The sequence below is a fragment of the Gavialis gangeticus genome, unplaced genomic scaffold (assembly GCF_001723915.1).
Source record: "Gavialis gangeticus isolate Ggan-Ray unplaced genomic scaffold, GavGan_comp1, whole genome shotgun sequence".
In the NCBI taxonomy this organism is placed as follows: domain Eukaryota; kingdom Metazoa; phylum Chordata; order Crocodylia; family Gavialidae; genus Gavialis; species Gavialis gangeticus.
In genome coordinates, this window is record NW_017729034.1 from 57,652,821 (window position 1) to 57,669,962 (window position 17,142).

Below are 17,142 nucleotides of genomic sequence, written 5' to 3' on the forward strand. Positions count from 1 at the left end.
GCCAACATCCTGAGGGATAGCCAGCACGGGTTTGTTGCGGGTAGGTCTTGCTTGACCAATCTCATTTCCTTCTACGACCAGGTGGCCTATCACCTGGACAAGGGAAAAGAGATTGATGTCATATATCTTGACTTCAAAAAGCCTTCAGTCTGGTATCCCATGATCATCTCTAGGCGAAACTGGCCAATTGTGACTTTGGGTCCACCACGATCCGCTGGCTGGGGAAATGGCTCCGTGGTTGGACCCAGAGGGTTGTAATTGATGGAAGTCAATCATCATGGTGTCCTGTGACCACTGGGGTCCCCCAAGGCTCTGTCCTTGGACCCAGCTTGTTCAACATCTTCATTAATGATGTGGACATTGGAGTCCGAAGCGAACTGGCCAAGTTTGCCGATGACACCAAACTTTGGGGCAAAGCATCCACGCCAGAAGACAGGAGGGTGATCCAGGCTGACCTGGACAGGCTCAGCAAATGGGCAGACAAGAACCTGATGGTGTTTAACACTGAAAAATGCAAGGTTCTCCACCTTGGGAGGAAAAACCTGCAGCATCTTTATAGGCTCAGCAGTGCTACGCTGGCTAGCACTATGAAAGAAAGAGATTGGGGGTCGTCATTGACCACAGGATGAACATGAGCCTGCAATGCAATGCTGTGGCTAGTAAAGCGAGCAAAACGCAGGCTTGCATCCATAGATGCTTCTTAAGCAAATCCCGGGATGTTATTCTCCCCTTGTACTCGGCCTTGGTGAGGCCGCAGCTGGAGTACTGTGCCCAGTTTTGGGCTCCGCAATTCGAAAAGGATGTGGAGAAGCTTGAGAGAGTCCAGGGAAGAGCCACGTGCATGATCAGAGGTCAGGAAAACAGACCTTACGATGACGGGCTGAGAGCCATGGGGCTCTTTAGCCTGGAAAAGCGCAAATTGGATGCTTACCTTGCTGGGATCCTATGACCCCAGCTGACTTCGTGCCCTTCGGGTGGGGGGCTGGACTCGATGATCTTCCGAGGTCCCTTCCAGCCCTAATGTCTGTGAAACCATTTGTGATCAATGTTTCCTAGGACAGCTTTCTGCTGGTATGCTTATTTTGGTTTCTGGCTAAATGCTGGTTTGGGTAAATGTTTGTCCTGTTTCAATGCCTGTGTAGTTATAAATGAAACTTATCCGGTAGCTTTTCTGGTACTATTACATTTTGATTGCATTACCTCCAAAACATAGAACTGATTTTTTTTTTTTTTTTTTACTGGTTTGGTATTCTCCTGGAAATGTGTGAAACCAAAAATACTGCACTCACATGTGTTTTAGAACTCCATAATTCTATGCCTGTATCCTCATGAATTGTATATAAAAGCTGGTTGCTACTGTTCGTGTAAATCAAAGTAATACACACTACTATTTGCTTATAGAAAACAAGTTTTGTTGATAGGATATAGAAATGAGAAAAGCTATTTGGCTGGGACAAGTTTTGCATTCTACTCCAAGTAGACCCAAAGCTTTAACTGAGTGTGCTATCTATTATCTTGCTGGCTCGACCAAATTTACCTAATTTTTTCAATAAGTATAGTTTCCAATTCAGTGAAAAGGAAACTGGATTGCATTAACATTCTCCAGGGGATTTTAAATGGTCTATCTCTTTCTTAAATGTGCACTGTAGTATACACCAAAAATATGGTATTATTTTAATATCTTTTTGGTGCCTTTAAATTGTGTTTCCAGTGAAAGGTCACTATATAACAAAAATAGAAACTTTGGCTACATTGACTTTTGCTGCCAATTGCGCTCTGTCCTCATCCAAGCACAACGTCTCCAAAAGTTGAATGTGCATTCAAAAAAATTTAATGCTTTTTCAAGTAATAAAATCTCTTTCCTAGGCATTTTCTATACAGGGTTTAAATATCTGCGTTTTTTGCCTTTGTTAAATATGTACTCCTGGCAACAGCAAAGTTGTTTCTGCTAAAGAATAGGCTTAGAATTTTAATTAGAAATGAAAGCTTTGGTGGAATTTATGGTTCATTTCTCAGTGGGTGGTTTTTGGCAGAATCCTGCTCAAGCTCTGCTATATGTCAGACTCATCAGGTAGATGCAGATTCGGTCTGCGTAAATCTTATTCACTTCTTATCTGATGCAGTCTGGTTATAAGACTTTTCAAAGAAAACTAGAAACCCATTTCTAATAAGATCTATGTCAACAGCCCCCAAATGCTTACCTGTACTACAGATGCTGCTAAGTCAGGCTGTCTGCTAGGACACTGTTGTTCCATGACCTGTTATAATGGTGATGGACAAAATACGGCCCGCAAGCCAAATCCAGCCTGCCAAGGGATTTTATCTGGCCCGTGGTGAGTCCCTTGGTCCCACCACCCCCAGGTATGCAGTGGGGCTGAGATGGTGTGACACCTGGACTCGCTTCCCAACAGTGGCAATGGCTCCTTCTGGTTGCCACCACCAGACTTGGCCCCGCTGCCCAGGCACCCCACATCCACCATCAGGGGTGGGAGCTGCACAGGCAGGGCGTGTGGCTGGGCAGATGGGATGGGGTCGCGGGGAAGTAGGGAGCAGCATCTGGGAGTGGCACAGGTAGGAGGGGCCGGGATGATGGGGTGGTGACAGCACGGGGCCAGGGCCCAGGGCACATTTGCCGTCTGCTGGCCATGTGTCCCCGCAATGGACACCGGTTCTGTGGGCAGTGGCATGTAGGGAGCAGATTGTGGCTCTGCCCTGGGCCCTGCCACATGCTGTTCCTGCCTCAAGATCCTGTTCCCACCCACCTATCCCCCTGCTGAACACAGCTCCCTGCCCATCCATGGCCCTGTCCCATCACCCTGGCCATATGCCCTGCACACATAGGTCCCAAGATTGTTAGGCGGTGACTGCATGGGGTTGGGGCCCAGGGCAGAGCTGCAATCCACTCCCTGCACACCCCTGCTGTAGAGCTGGCACCCATTGCAGGGACATGCAGGGGGCAGATCATGGCTTGGTCCCAGCCCTGCATTGTCACAGCCCTGCGATCCCAGCCCCTTCTGCCCATCCTGCTCCTGGATGCCACTCCCCACCCACCTGCAGCCCTGTCCCAGCCATCTGCCCCAGGGCAGAGCAGAGGCACTTTGGGAATTTTGGTGAGCTGTCACAGGCTGGGTCAGCTCCTTCACCCCCTCAAACAACTCACCAAAGTTCCCTAAGTGGCTCTCAGGCCCAAATAATTGCCCGCCCTTTTGTTATAATGTGCTTCCAAATCCCCAAATCCCTCATTTGAAAAGGGTTTTTATATTAGCTGAACAGTAACAATATTTTCACAAAATAGCTACATCTTTGCATTGGGGAGAATCCTTACCACTTTCAGTACTCATTAAAGCCTTACAGCAGACTCTCTGCGCCTTCCAGGAAGGGGCTTGTACTTCTGTTTTAAACTCAACCAAAAAAGCTTTATTATAGGAAGCGGGCTTTTTTCTTTAGTCTGGACTGTTTATTAACATCCCTGTACCTTGTTACCTATTTCCTTTTCAGCCAGACTTCGACGTCGATCACTTTGTGTCCGACTGCAGGAAACGTGTCCAGCTGGAAGAGCTCAGAGATGACCTGGAACTCTACTATAAACTCCTAAAAACTGCTATGGTAGAGCTCATAAACAAGGACTATGCAGACTTTGTTAATCTTTCAACAAATCTGGTAGGTTTTCAAATTGGGTTATGTATTTTTGTGTTCTGCTTTTCAGTGTGATCTTAATCATGCCTCCACATAGTGAATGCCTTCTTTTCTTGAGCTAATAGGTAAAGAAGCCTTAACTTGTTGAACCTCAAATTACGAGATAGTAGAAAGTATTTATTTTCTTTATAGAAACTATAAAAGCTATATCCTGTAGATATAGCTACTACACATGTGTAGCAAGATGCAAAACAACAATCCTGGTTCATTTTTAAAAGATATGTTCATATGAAGGTAATGAATTTCCCCAAATACTTGATGTGAAGAGCTAGTACATGGAACACTTTTGGAATAAAGTGTTTATTTACCTTGAGTGGTGAAGATCTGAAATTCCACTACGAATGCTTATAAGCACGCAGACTGTGTAATAACTCAGTCCAGTTGACAAATCACCACAGATAGTTGTCAAAAGAAAGTGTCTTCTCTGCTACATCTTCTGTTCTTTTTGCCTCCCATTCTGGTGATTAAAAAATAAATTGCCCTTAAATGTAATTTATTACATTTTGTTTGTTCGTATGTGTATGGTATATAACAGAATACAACATAGAAATGCACAATTTGCATAGATCCTTATTTTTCTTAATTTTTCTGTGCTTTTTGTCACCAGTAGTCCCATTGATTTTTTTGGATGCCTCCGTTATAGCAGGGTTGTCAAACATATGGAAACAGTCTATCCAGAGCTGGAAACTGGAGTCGTGGCTGGGGAGCTGGTTTGCTGCAGAATCCGGGGCCCCTGGATGTGGTGATTGGCAACAGGAGGACAAGCAAGGGCTGATGCCACCCTATTTGTCTTCCAGCCACTTTGCCTGTTGACACCACTTTGGCCCTATCTCCTTGGTTGCCAGCCATGCTGTCACCCTGTGCTGGAGTTGCCACCACCAGTGCATGCCTCATGGCAGAGCTAGAGCTGCAGCTGCAGCCATCACTGTGTGCCCTGGGCCAGAGCCACCCCATGTCCTGGGCTGGATGCAGGCTATGAGGAGCCCTGTTGGTTCAGCTCCAGCCCAGGGCATGAGGTGAGTGTGACATCCCTGTATTACAGTAACAGACCATCATATTAGCACATCAAGATTTCAAATGAATTAAGATAAGATGACTTTTTTGTGAGGATAGTATGTATTTAATTTCCAACACGCTTATAGTTCAGTGCTGTACTAGTGGATTGTATCAAAAAAAATTAATGCATTAACTGAAATAATTCGGAAGTCATTTGATTATAGTAATGCGTGTTTTGGTAACTTCTTTAGGTGGGCATGGATAAAGCCCTTAACCAGCTTTCAGTGCCATTGGGACAGTTGCGAGAAGAGGTCATGGTATGTTCATACCAATTGTTATGTTAAAATAGTTTGGTAAACTTAAATGCTTTATCTTATGAATATTTATTGGGTTTTTTTAATTACCCAGATTTATAGTTCATTAGTGGAGGTTTCAGACTGAAAACTAAAACTGAGATATCTTTTCATATTTACCTTTTTGGAGAATGCAGTATGATGTAAGGAGTCTAGTATCAAGTAGTAGTCTTGCATTTTTTAGTACTTTCTTTTGAAAGACCTAAAGTGTGTGTTAAAGAGCAGCCACATTCTGTGAGGAGATACTAACATTATATTTTACAGGGGAAAAGGCACAAAATGATTTAAAAGATCTCTATAGCAGAACAAGCAATAAAAATACACCTTTCCCTGCTCCTCCCCCTCCTTGTCCTGTGATTTAATCACAGGCAACTTTCTTCCCTTTTCAAAGTAATCAAATATGACTCTTAATTTAGTATCTAGAGTATATTAGCAAAATTTTTCTTTGCAGCTGATCCAAAAAGATGTTTGGAAAAAAAAATTCTTCAAACCATTTACTTTTTCAGGTGAAAACTGCTTGCATGCTAGTATCTCATCCGTCTCTTAGATGGACAGAATTCTGTAAACCCATAAGTTACTTTCAGTTTCAAGAAACCAAATTGCATTGAGGGTGCTTGTATAGGGCTTGGAAATTTAATATGCACACTATATTGCCTTTAAAAATGTATTGGTTAAGTGGATGAGGTTTGGCTGAAAACTTGTTACCCATTGCTTGTAACAAGTAGCACAAGGGAGAATTTTCAGTTATATTTATCTTATTTTTCATTTGGGGATTTTTTTGGGGGAGGGTGGATTTTTGTTGTTGTTTTGCATTTGCGAGCAGTTTGTACACTGTATTTTAATTTTCCATTTATATCAATTAATTAGCTTTTGCTGTTGTTTAGGTCTTTCATGCTGTAGTGGAAACATTTTTTAAAAATTGGAAAATGGTTATAAATCCACAGATGTTGATAGTGCTTATCAGGCAGCCAGTATCGTCTCTTAGTTGAATAGATTTTAAACTGGTGTCATTTAAGATTTGTTTCTTCACCTCCTGAAGTCAGGCTTTCAAATTCACTTGTTTGTTTTAGAGTCTTAGATCATGTGTCAGTGACGGAATTCGAGCAGTAGATGAGCGTATGTCTAAACAAGAAGACATTAGAAGAAAAAAGGTAATTACTAGAGAAGACCTCACTTAGGGGGGAAAAACACACACAACTTCTCTAGCTGGAAAATTCAAGACATACAAGAAATTCATAGGGGGAACTGAATGTTTTTATTCCACTATCTATAGGCTTCATGTATATCATACCTTGTTTGGAGGCCCCTACAATCATACGATGGGGTATAAGCGCACTGCTAGATTGAGTAGAAGTCCAGAATTTCCTTTTTAAGTCAGGCCATTCATGTTAATATCTTTACTTTTAAATGATTGCATTACTTTTTTCATTCTTCTAATTTTGTACTGGTTTGTAGATTTCCACATAATGAAATTAATTGAAGTTTAACAGGCATGCAGGGGGAGAGATTTTAAAATGTTGATATCAAGAAATAACATGACAGATCTTGTAGGCTTTGGGTTAAGAATACTTATTTGGAAATGTATTAAAATATTTGTATTGATATGTATCGTGATAGGCATAATTGAAGAGCTGAAGTATTAACCGAGTTTCTTAATATGATAAAGAGCTGAAGTATTAACCGAGTTTCTTAATATGATATAGACTTCCAATAAAAAAAAGTAAAGAATTCCCCACAAAACATTTTCACACTTGTTAATTAGGAAATGGTGAATGAGAAATGAGATTAAACACAATGCTAAATATTGCTTTTCTTTTTTTTTTAAACAGATGTGTGTCTTGAGACTTATCCATGTTATTCAGTCAGTTGAGAAGATCGAGAAGATTCTACATTCCCAAAATTCGAAAGAATTGTCTTCACTAGAGGCAAACAGGTAAGGGATGTATAAATATCCTCAAGGTTTATTGCTAATCAACTAGTCCAGCTTCTGTTTCATTATATTATAGTGTACTGGAATTTCTGAACACCAGTGCGTATCTTTGCAGTTTTGAGCGTTGGGGCAGAATAAACATAAAGACTGTACTTTGCTGTGGTTGTCAGTTTTATTCTTCTGCAAAGTGACAGTTAGCTGAACATGGAACTCAGAGTTTTCAATGCCTCCTACTTTTTGATGGCATTTTCAATGAAAGTGGATGCACCTTCCCAAAATGTCCTGTTTCGTTTTGAACTTGTTTGTAAAAAATGTCTAACACCTTCCTTACAAAATCCTGTAAATGTGCCACAAGCTTCAATACAGTTTGGGAGTAAAAACATGGAATAACTTTTCCTGTTTTCCTCACTTTCACATAACTTGAAGGCAGTCTGGAGTATCTGAAGATTGACTTCATAACATCTATGGGAAAGGGAGACTTTTCATGAGAAATGAGACTGGTGCCTAGACTTCTCTGACAAATTCAGGGACCCAAGTTACACCCCCCCATATCTTTATTTGGGGATGGAGGGCTTCTCTTTTCAGTTGTCTTACAGCTGAAGTGCCAGCCTTCTGCGTCACACAACTCACCATTCTGCTGTTGTTGGTAGGCAGAGAAAATGCAGGTTTCATGAGCCTTTTGGTGCAGGAGACTTATTTTGCTAATCTTCAGTTTGCGGAAGGGAGCCTAACTGAGGACAGGCTGGCAGGGATGGGCCATGAGGGGAAAATGGGTGTAGGAAGGCCATGTACATTCCATTTATCTTCTGCATACAGGCGGTTGCAGTAGAAACCTGAGTTTGAGAGTGGAGTAGCAATTGAATGGTAAGAAACTGAGGAGGTTAGTGGGGCTGTGCTGGGGTCAGGAAGGAACAATTATGTCCCCAGAGTTTGCCATCTTTAATGTTCCTGTGCTTCAGGTGTATGGAGGAATAAGTATTCTTCACCAGCCAGGCTTACTCTATGCCAGAGCTGCTGAACTCTGTAAAACTGGCTTTCCCCTTGACCAGCAGAAACACTAATACAGGGAACACTGCTACATGCTGTTGAGGCAGAATCTTGTGACAGCTGCTGCTTCCCCTTTTATCTCTGTTGTACTGTTGTTATGGAAGACATACCATACTTGGTCCCTGAACTTCATACTTTGCCACCTGAACACAAGATGTTATTGGTGCATAGTTATAAATAATACATCTCTTATTTTTAGCATTATGATTTTATAATAGATGGACAGAGAAATTTTGGGAGGCAGACCATTATATGTCTGTCTGTTAGGTGGAAGTGAACCTTAGGTGGAGACCCTTCTGCATGTTAAACTATTAGTCGTTATTTTTGCATATGTCAATTCTTTTCCAGCCCCCTTCTGACTGGACAGGTTTTAGAGAGGATTGCCACAGAATTTAACCAGTTACAATTCCATGCAGTACAAAGCAAAGGAATGCCTCTTTTGGACAAAGTGAGACCAGTAAGTAACCTTCAAAAACTGAAGCCAGTAAATTGTGTACAGAAGTATTGGCACGTCTCCCTCTACCTATTGCAAACAGGTCTGCCAGTCTAACTGTTGTTTGTTGTGGAGGGAAATGTTTGACCAATTTTAAAGCTGTTTTTCTAGTACTGTTTTCTGTTGGACATTCTTGGTTTTATTTCCAACACTTGAGAAGAAGAGTTCAGAATAAGAGTAGAAAATGAAAATTAAAATGTCAGCATATCATCCTACTGTCTTTGAAGTCTACATAATAACAAGGCCCAGATTTAGAGGCTGGGATCACTTGTACTTCATTTGTTTATCTTGTAGACTGAAGCATAAATTATGGTGTGCCCAGTGTACTCAGTTAATGTACCATAATCTCCTAAACTAGCTGTGGATCATGGGCTGCATGTAATAGTTTTTGATTCTTAGGTGGTTCATAAGGCCACAACTTACAGCTGGTGATGTGCAGTTCAGTCACCAGCTGAGAGTTATGCTCCCACTTTTCTGCCTGGATCTTTCTGTAATGTAACTTTGTTAAATGTAGCTACTTTATGACATGGCGCTAAATATGCAGCAATAACTGATAAATATAAGTTACAAGGTTTTAATTGGATTGTATGCTAAATTGCTATTGACCATTATCACAACTTTTACTGTTCAATTTTCAATTTAGAATTGAATGCTAAGGTTGGTGAAACATCTTTGCAAATAGCTTCTATTAGTAGGATTGCATTTATGTTTGTACTGTCTCTCCTTTTTTATAGCGTATAGCTGGAATAACAGCCATGTTGCAGCAGTCTTTGGAAGGGTTGCTCTTAGAAGGCCTTCAGACTTCAAATATCGACATAATACGACATTGCTTACGGACATATGCAACAATTGACAAAACACGAGATGCAGAGGCTTTAGTTGGTCAGGTGCTTGTAAAACCATATGTAGATGAGGTAAGAAGCAAATGCTTGGGGAAAATTATTTGTAAACATGCCTAGCTTTTCTGTTCATATAGCATTTAGCACCTTAATACCTTTTTGGATAGTGGTCTCAATACTTCCTATGTAGTTATGCTGTTTCTATTCCCACCTTCATAGAGGGAATAAATGATTAACATCTCATCTTCCATAATAGTATTCCCTCCCGTATAAGTTGTTAACTTACCTTAAAATGTATTTGACAGACAGCGGTGAAAATCAAAAAGCCAAAGCCATACAAAATATAATGACTATATAAACTTCAACAAGTGTAATTAAGTAAACCAAACCTTTCAGTTACAAAATACTTGTTAAAGAAGCAAAAAATCTTATTTCAGATTGATTAGCTTATCCAAAAATATTGGGCTGAAAGAGAACATGCTGTGAGGAAAAATAAACGATCTCTGACCTCATCAATGCTGCCAGGTTTACTGAATCTTTCCATCATTGCACTCACTGGTGTAGGAACCAGCTGCAAGGGTTTTTTCTACAGCAGCATCAAGACCTGCTCTGGTTACAGTTTGACAACATGATGGTTGAAATTGTGGGTGGCTAGTATCCCTGATATTCCTGTGGTGGCTAGCACTAATTCTAATTGAACAGTGAGAGATTGCCCTAAAATGATCCTTGTAGAACAAAACCTGCCCAGATGAGGTTTCAGTGTTAAGCATATAGAGAATCTTATTAGATGTCTTAATTCTGGGCACTTTTTTCCCATGCTTTCCCGAAGCAATCCCAACAGTGAAAGTGAACTAGCAATAGCAGTAGATGATGGTTGTAGATTGAACAACAGCTTGTCACTAGCACTTTCATCACTTGCTCTGAGCTAGTTGTTACTACAGGTTCAACTTGAAGGCTGCATAAATTATTTTTAGAAAAATGGCTATAGTAAGTCAGGCTTCAGGCTCTTTCTAGGATTTCATGTTAAGGTGCTAAAACCTGTCATTGATGTATCAGATGGTAGGTCATTGCATGGTGAAATGGCCACACAAAACAATTGTGTAATAAGTTTAATTAGTCTCTTGAGTGGCATTGGCTCATTATTAATGAGCCTTTTGTAACTATTAGTGTAGATCAGGTGGTGAAAGTATGTAAGGGGATTCATTTTTTTTAAGTTAGAAATTCTGTCCACATATAGTTAACATTACAGTAGCATTTTGAAGGATATCTGCTCCTTGCTGGGATCTAAATAAACATCCCTTTTAGAATATCTTATGCAAGGATGTTATCTAATTTATCTTACTCCAAGTGGTCGTCTTGTTGTTTCACTGAATTATAAATCAGAATTATTCACAGAAGTTAAATTCACTCTCCTCTTAAAACAAATGCATCACATTAGGCTATCAGCTAGAGGCTGTAACATTTCTTTCCTAAAATTAGTATCTTAAAACTTTCAGCAATATATTTCTGAAAGACATGATCCATTCATACAATGTCTGTACTGGGAGGGGGAAACCTGTATAATACTTATGTTGTTGCCTTGGTGATGACATACATAACTTTTTTTTTTACTGAAGAGCAAGATGTTTGTAAAATGTATGCCCCAAAGTGCAAAAGAGTAGCAATGTTTTCTTCCTCATGTTTTCAGTATTGTATAATTCTCATCCTCATTTCATGGCTTTGGGTTACAGGTTGCTTTAATCGCTTAGTTTCAGTCTCCTTTACCTTTGAGACTTTCTATTATGGCCACTGCTCTTTGAGTTGAGAGGGATTTAATCAAGCTCTAGTACTTTATCCCTCCAAGGCAGTGTAATCAAGCAGTGGGTGGTACTGCATCTTCTTTCCCTACTCTCAGAAGTAAGCTGTTTTTCTAACTATACCAAATTTATTGTGCTGCTATCTTGCAAAAGATGGCAAACATTTTAAAGTACAGAATCAATAGCACCTTTATCAGAACTAGTGCAAGTAGCAAAGGGATTTTGTTTGTTAAATGCTTGAACACATTCTCATATTTTGACCTCTGTTCCTCAGTCTCTACTCTAGTCTTTCTCACCTTGGCTCCATGCTTGAACACGTAGGTAGACGTGACCATAAACTTGCTGCGGGTGGTCTCATTGCAAAACCCCTTTAGCTACTGGTTGCCATGTCTGCAGTTTCCATTAGTCTCAGGCTGGCTGATCTGTACATTTAATTGCAAGAGGTGATCTGACTGTTGCACCTACTACCATTTCTTCCTTGAGTAATGAGAGAGATCTGTATCTAGAAGCCTGTTAACTGGCCTCATTTTCCCCTTATCCTCCTACTGTGAAGCACTGACCACCTTTACTTGTATCAGGTGATCCATAGCCCCTGTCACTAATGTGAACACAGTTTCTTTTCTGCTCAGAGAAGGAAAAAAAACAGTAGTTGTTTTGGAATAAAAGAGGGCATAGTTGTGAATCATTCTGACTTCGTCTGTATCACTGATGCATGCAAATATCCACAGAGAAGAGACTTCAGTTGGAGGTAGAGAAGTGGAATAGAGCTGTTACCCTTTTCTTTAGGTGTGCTCCTCTCAAGACCAGAATGCTCCCATGGAAAAGGAACAGTTGTATCTGTTGTTATGCTGGTTCCACAAATCTTCTCTTATTTATAACCGTGGTACTTAACGTTTTTGTCTGCAGAGCTAGATGGATAGTACCAAGTCTCCCTGTGGTTCAGGGTGTGCACGGGGGCCCAGGCTGTGCACAGTGGGGCCCTATCCGGCTGTGCAGAGAGGCTGGGGGGCAGCCTAGCCCAGCTCCAGTACCTGGGGAAAGGGGGCTTCGCCCGGTCACAGTCTGGCCATCTGGGGGCAGGGGGCATGATCTGACCCCTGATCCAGCTTCCATGGCGGGGTGGAGCATGGCTTGGCCCCAGCCTGGCTAGGCAGAGGTAAGGGCGCAAGGCCCAGCCCTGTGGTGGGGAAAAGGCAGCATGACCCAACCCTGAGCCAGCTGCATATGGGAATGGCCTGGTCCTACAGGGAGAAGGGGGCACAGCCTGGCCCCAACCCAGCTGTGCAGAGGGAAGGGAGTGTGGTCTGACCCTGATCTGGCTTTGTAGGGTAGTGGGTCATAGCCCAGCTCTGACTAACTGTGTGGAGCTTGGGATTTTGGCAGTGGGGTGGGATGGCAATATTAATTGCCACTGCACCACTGTCACTAAAATTCCTGACCTATGGGGGGCTGCATGGGTTGGATTCCAAGGCTCCACAAGTTGAGCACTTCTGGTCTATAACAATAACAACTAAAATGGGAGAGATGTTTTTCAGACAGATAGGGAATTGCAAGGAAACAACAGATAATGAATTCCTTCCTCTCCTGGCTGTTTTCTTAATTAGATTACAAACTCTTTGGGGCAGGGACTATCTTTTATTATTCTATATTTAGCACCTAGTGTAGGGGATCCCAGTCATGTGATTATGATTTACAGGTGCTATGTAATACAAATAGTAATTCACTTAAATAAAATACCTGCGCATAAAGAGTTCACTGTATTTTATGTTTTAGTATTTACAGATTGTCTAGTAACTCACCAGAACTAGATTTAGGGTTCATTTTGAAAACTGAATGTAGCAAACACTTTTAAAGGGGCTGTGGACCTGATCCATTGTTCATTAAAATCAGAAAGTTTTCAGGTGACTACTGTGGATTTTTGATTAGGCTGGGTGTAGGTTTTGGAAAGCTTTTTTTCTTTTCTTTTTTTCCTTCACAAACTTAAAACTGTTAAAGCAACTTTCATGGTTGTTACTTTTCCCCTTGGAAATTAAAGCATATTAAAACAAACAAATTAACAAATAAAAAAAACCCCACACACATCTTCCTGTAGCACTTAAAATCCAGTCATCAGTATATGGCAATCTTGAAAATCCAAAGTGGCTGGAGATGGACGGTTCAACAGTTAATTTAGTTTAAGAAGAACATAACTGCCATTTGTTAGGTCAGACTGTAGGTCTATCTAGCCCAGCAGCCTGTGCCATAGAGTGGCAGAGAGTGGATGCTGAAAGGGAGAATGAGCAGGGTATGGCCAGAGTTTTTTTCCACTCTTTCCTCTCCCTCTTGCAGCCTCCAGTATTTAAGATCAAGGAAGTCTCAGTCAGAGGCTATATCCATAAGTCCCCTGCTCAGTAGCTACTGGTGCCCTTTTTTCCTCCAAAAGTCCTTTCAATCCATTTTGGAATCCGGGTAAAATGTCAGTTTCTACAACATCTTGTGGCAATGAGTTCCACCCTTTAATTACATGCTGTGTGAAAAAAGAACTTCTTTTTGTTAGTTTGAAACTTACTACCCACTACTTTCATTTCTTGACACGCAGTTCATGTATTTCAAGAGAGTTAAATAATAAATCCCAATTTATTTTCCCTTCGCCATTTAGTATTTTGTAAACTGTTACCATGTACCCTCTCAAGCATCAATTTTTTAAACTGAATAGGCGTAGCCTCTTTAGTCCCGCCTCATATGGAAGCCCCTCCATACCATTAACCATCCTTGTTGCCTTTTTCTGTACTTTTTGGTTCTTTTAGTTCATTCTTCTCTCTCCTTTTTGAAATGCAGGGACCAAAGTGGGGCACAGTATTCAAGTTGTGGACGCACCATGGATTTATAAGGGGACATAGTGATATTTTCAGTTATGCTTACAGTTCCCTTTTTAATAATCCTTAACATTTTGTTTCCCTTCCTGATAGCTGCTCAGCTTTGAGCTGATGTTTTAGCAAGCTGTCCATAATGACTTCCAGATCTCTTTCCTGTGTGATAACAGATAATGCACAGCCCCTCATCGTGTAGGTATAATTTGGTTATTTTTGCCTATGTGCATCACTGTACACTTATGTACAATGAATTTGATCTGATGTTGGGTTGGCCTGTTGCTCAGTCATGCCAGATCCTTCGGTAGTTCCTGTACTTTGCCTTGATCTTGACCCATTTGAATAATTATGGCTATCTGACAACTTGCCTCCTTTTTCAGATAATTTATGAATAGTTTAGTACAGGGCTGTCCATCTTGTCAGCAGCTGGGGCTCTGCCCATCCTGCGGCCACACCAGCAGTAGCCACACACCACTGCAGTGACAGCAGTGGGGGCCACAGGCCCCCAGGCTGCACACCATATGTGCATGAGAGCATTCCTCTCCTCCCTTCCCCCTTACTGTACCACTCGTACGTGCACTGCTGCACCAAAAGGGTGAATATCGCCCCTCCCTCTGCTGCACCATTCACAGAGCCCCATCTCACCTTCAGCAGCTTGTCTTCAAGCTCCCCTGCTGTACTGTGCCTCCTGAGCACTTTGGGATCCTGGCTCCATCAGTACAATGGGAGCACCATGATGCCCCACCCTGCCCTCTGGGGCGGGGGGCATATAATAGAAGCTGGAGGAGGGAAGGGGGAGCCTTGAGACTCGGTAATAAAACAGGAGTGGATTGATTTCACATGACTGAAATGCGGGAACTGCCAGTATTTTGCCAGCTGCTTGATCTAGTTCATTCTTAGGTTGTTATTAACATATTGTATTTAAGTGTTTCAATAAACTCTTATTAGAAGAATAATGAGCCACTGGAATTGCAAGAGGAGTGCTGCATAAGATAAAGAAAATATATAGCTCAAAATGGCAAGTAACATTAAAAACTGGTTTTAGGTTAGACGTAGAAGTTTGGTACGTAAACTTTATCCTATATGTTACAGTACTGTGTAGCAGCTGTAATATTTATTGACTGTAAGGTGTGTTATTTTACATTGGTTTACATTTCTGCATGTTCGCCTTTCTGATATTTCATGCTAAATGCTTCCTGGCAGGTGATTGTGGATCAGTATGTTCAATCGCATCCTAATGGCCTTCAGACCATGTACAATAAGCTGCTGGAGTTCGTTCCTCATCATTGCCGTCTCCTGCGTGAAGTAACAGGGGGAGCTATTTCAAGGTAACAACCTTGCAGCTATTGTCCTCAGAGCTGTTTTGATTATTGGACACTCCTGCAGTGGTTTGCATGATTTAACTATAGCATACAAAGGCTTTTCCCTAAAGATTAAAGTTGGTGCAGTTTCTCTTTTATATGTGCACATGGGAAAAATATAAAGGCTGTGAACAAGTTGTTCTGATCCTGTAGTGAAGCAAGAAGGAAGAGAAACAATGTGCTGGAATAATGAAGCAGAGTACTAAGTACTGTTCACAGTATAATGTGCCATGTGTCTTTGAAATAAAGGAACTTGTTTGTGTCCTTCATTCAAAGAAGGCACAGGACAGTTGCTGGAGATTGCAATTTTCAAGTTATTTTATTGTCCCCCCCACCCCAGGTACCTCTCTTTGCTGTCTTCTCAAACACACTTAATTCCTCTTGCAATTAAATTGCCTGTTTTGTAGTCCCCATTATTCTAGTTTACTAAATTGTATCCATTTATTAAGCTGTTCAAAGGTTGGCTAACTCAGTAGACAGTTGCAATTAGTGAATGCTTAGGATTTAGCCTCTAGAGACTACAAAACTGCTTTTCTAATTAGCCATCCATTGCTGTGCTTTTTATGTCTTCACATTTTACTAACATTTCAATTTGGTTAATCCCTCAGCAGGTTTTAATCTTTCTTGTTAAATACTAGAAACATTCTGTTATCATTCTACTTTAGAAAATCAGAGCAGTGGATGTTCATGTTCTTCCTGTTCTCAATATCCAATTTTCCAAACTCTAGGTAACTTTTTAATCTTAATAAAAACTGCTGCATATAGAAACCTGACTCAGAAGAATTCCAAAGAGCAGTTCCTTTTACTTGCCGCCACCACCCCATTTCTGGCGTTTTAGACTAGGATTTATTTTTTTAGCTGAGAGAAGTACTTGTTTTCTAGAATTACTAAAAATGTACATTACTCTTGGTTGATTTTCTAGAATGTGTATTAAATTCAAACTGATCTGGCTCCTTTGAATAGGAGTGCTGTGAGGCTAGGCAGACGTGAAAAATTGCAAAGGAAAGAACTATTTTTAGTTGAGTGGACATACTTATGTAAATATTTGTCTAATCCAAAAACGCTGTGCACAACACAGAGCTTGGTTGTTTACAGTTATTACCGTCAAGCTTGAACTTGCTAGGGAAACATACCTTTGCAAAAATCTTTGGAATAATTGAAACTTTTATTGCAGCGAAAAAGCAAATACTGTTCCCGGATATGACTTTTTAGTGAATTCAGTGTGGCCGGAAATAGTACGTGGTTTAGAAGAAAAGTTGCCAACGCTTTTTAACCCTGGAAATCCAGAAGTGTTTCATGAGGTATTTAAATTTAAATGTTTTCAGTGGGAAGCCTGTGATACAAGGAAGAATTGACTGAGTCATGGTTCCTAGCTTGGGTTTTCTGAATCTTTTGTGAAGATCCTTGTTGCTTCATGACATGCTGTTTTAGAGATCGTTTGATGAACTTTCATGGGAACAGATTTTAGTTTCAAATACATGGGCAGGGCACGTACAAATAGAGGTTTACCAATATACCAGTCCAGATTGGATTGGCCCTGATAAAAGGAAAATTGTCATGATCTGCAATCAGCACTTTTTGGCCAGTGTAGCTGATGATCTGCCCTGCATGCACCTGGCATTTATTGGTGACATTAAGGCACCCACAGTGAGGGGGGGAGGGAGTGGGGCAGAGGTAGGTATTGCTGGGGTGAGGCGTAAAATGGAGCTGTGGGGGAGGGGGGAGTGTTTTCACTGCAAGCACCCCTGGGGGAGGCATTGGGGGCATGTGCCCCCCCCCCCC

General features: G+C 41.2%; 1 protein-coding gene across 1 annotated transcript in view; it reads left to right on the forward strand.

Annotated features, from left to right (window-relative positions):
• The window catches only part of COG2 (component of oligomeric golgi complex 2), a 58,702-nt gene that overhangs the window by 4,932 nt on the left and 36,628 nt on the right, over positions 1 to 17,142 (forward strand). The window contains exons 2-9 of the mRNA XM_019527232.1: positions 3,499 to 3,660; positions 4,944 to 5,009; positions 6,116 to 6,196; positions 6,875 to 6,978; positions 8,371 to 8,479; positions 9,250 to 9,429; positions 15,203 to 15,327; positions 16,535 to 16,661. Coding sequence (XP_019382777.1) covers positions 3,499 to 3,660; positions 4,944 to 5,009; positions 6,116 to 6,196; positions 6,875 to 6,978; positions 8,371 to 8,479; positions 9,250 to 9,429; positions 15,203 to 15,327; positions 16,535 to 16,661 — 954 coding nt within the window. The remainder of the gene's footprint in view (positions 1 to 3,498; positions 3,661 to 4,943; positions 5,010 to 6,115; positions 6,197 to 6,874; positions 6,979 to 8,370; positions 8,480 to 9,249; positions 9,430 to 15,202; positions 15,328 to 16,534; positions 16,662 to 17,142) is intronic.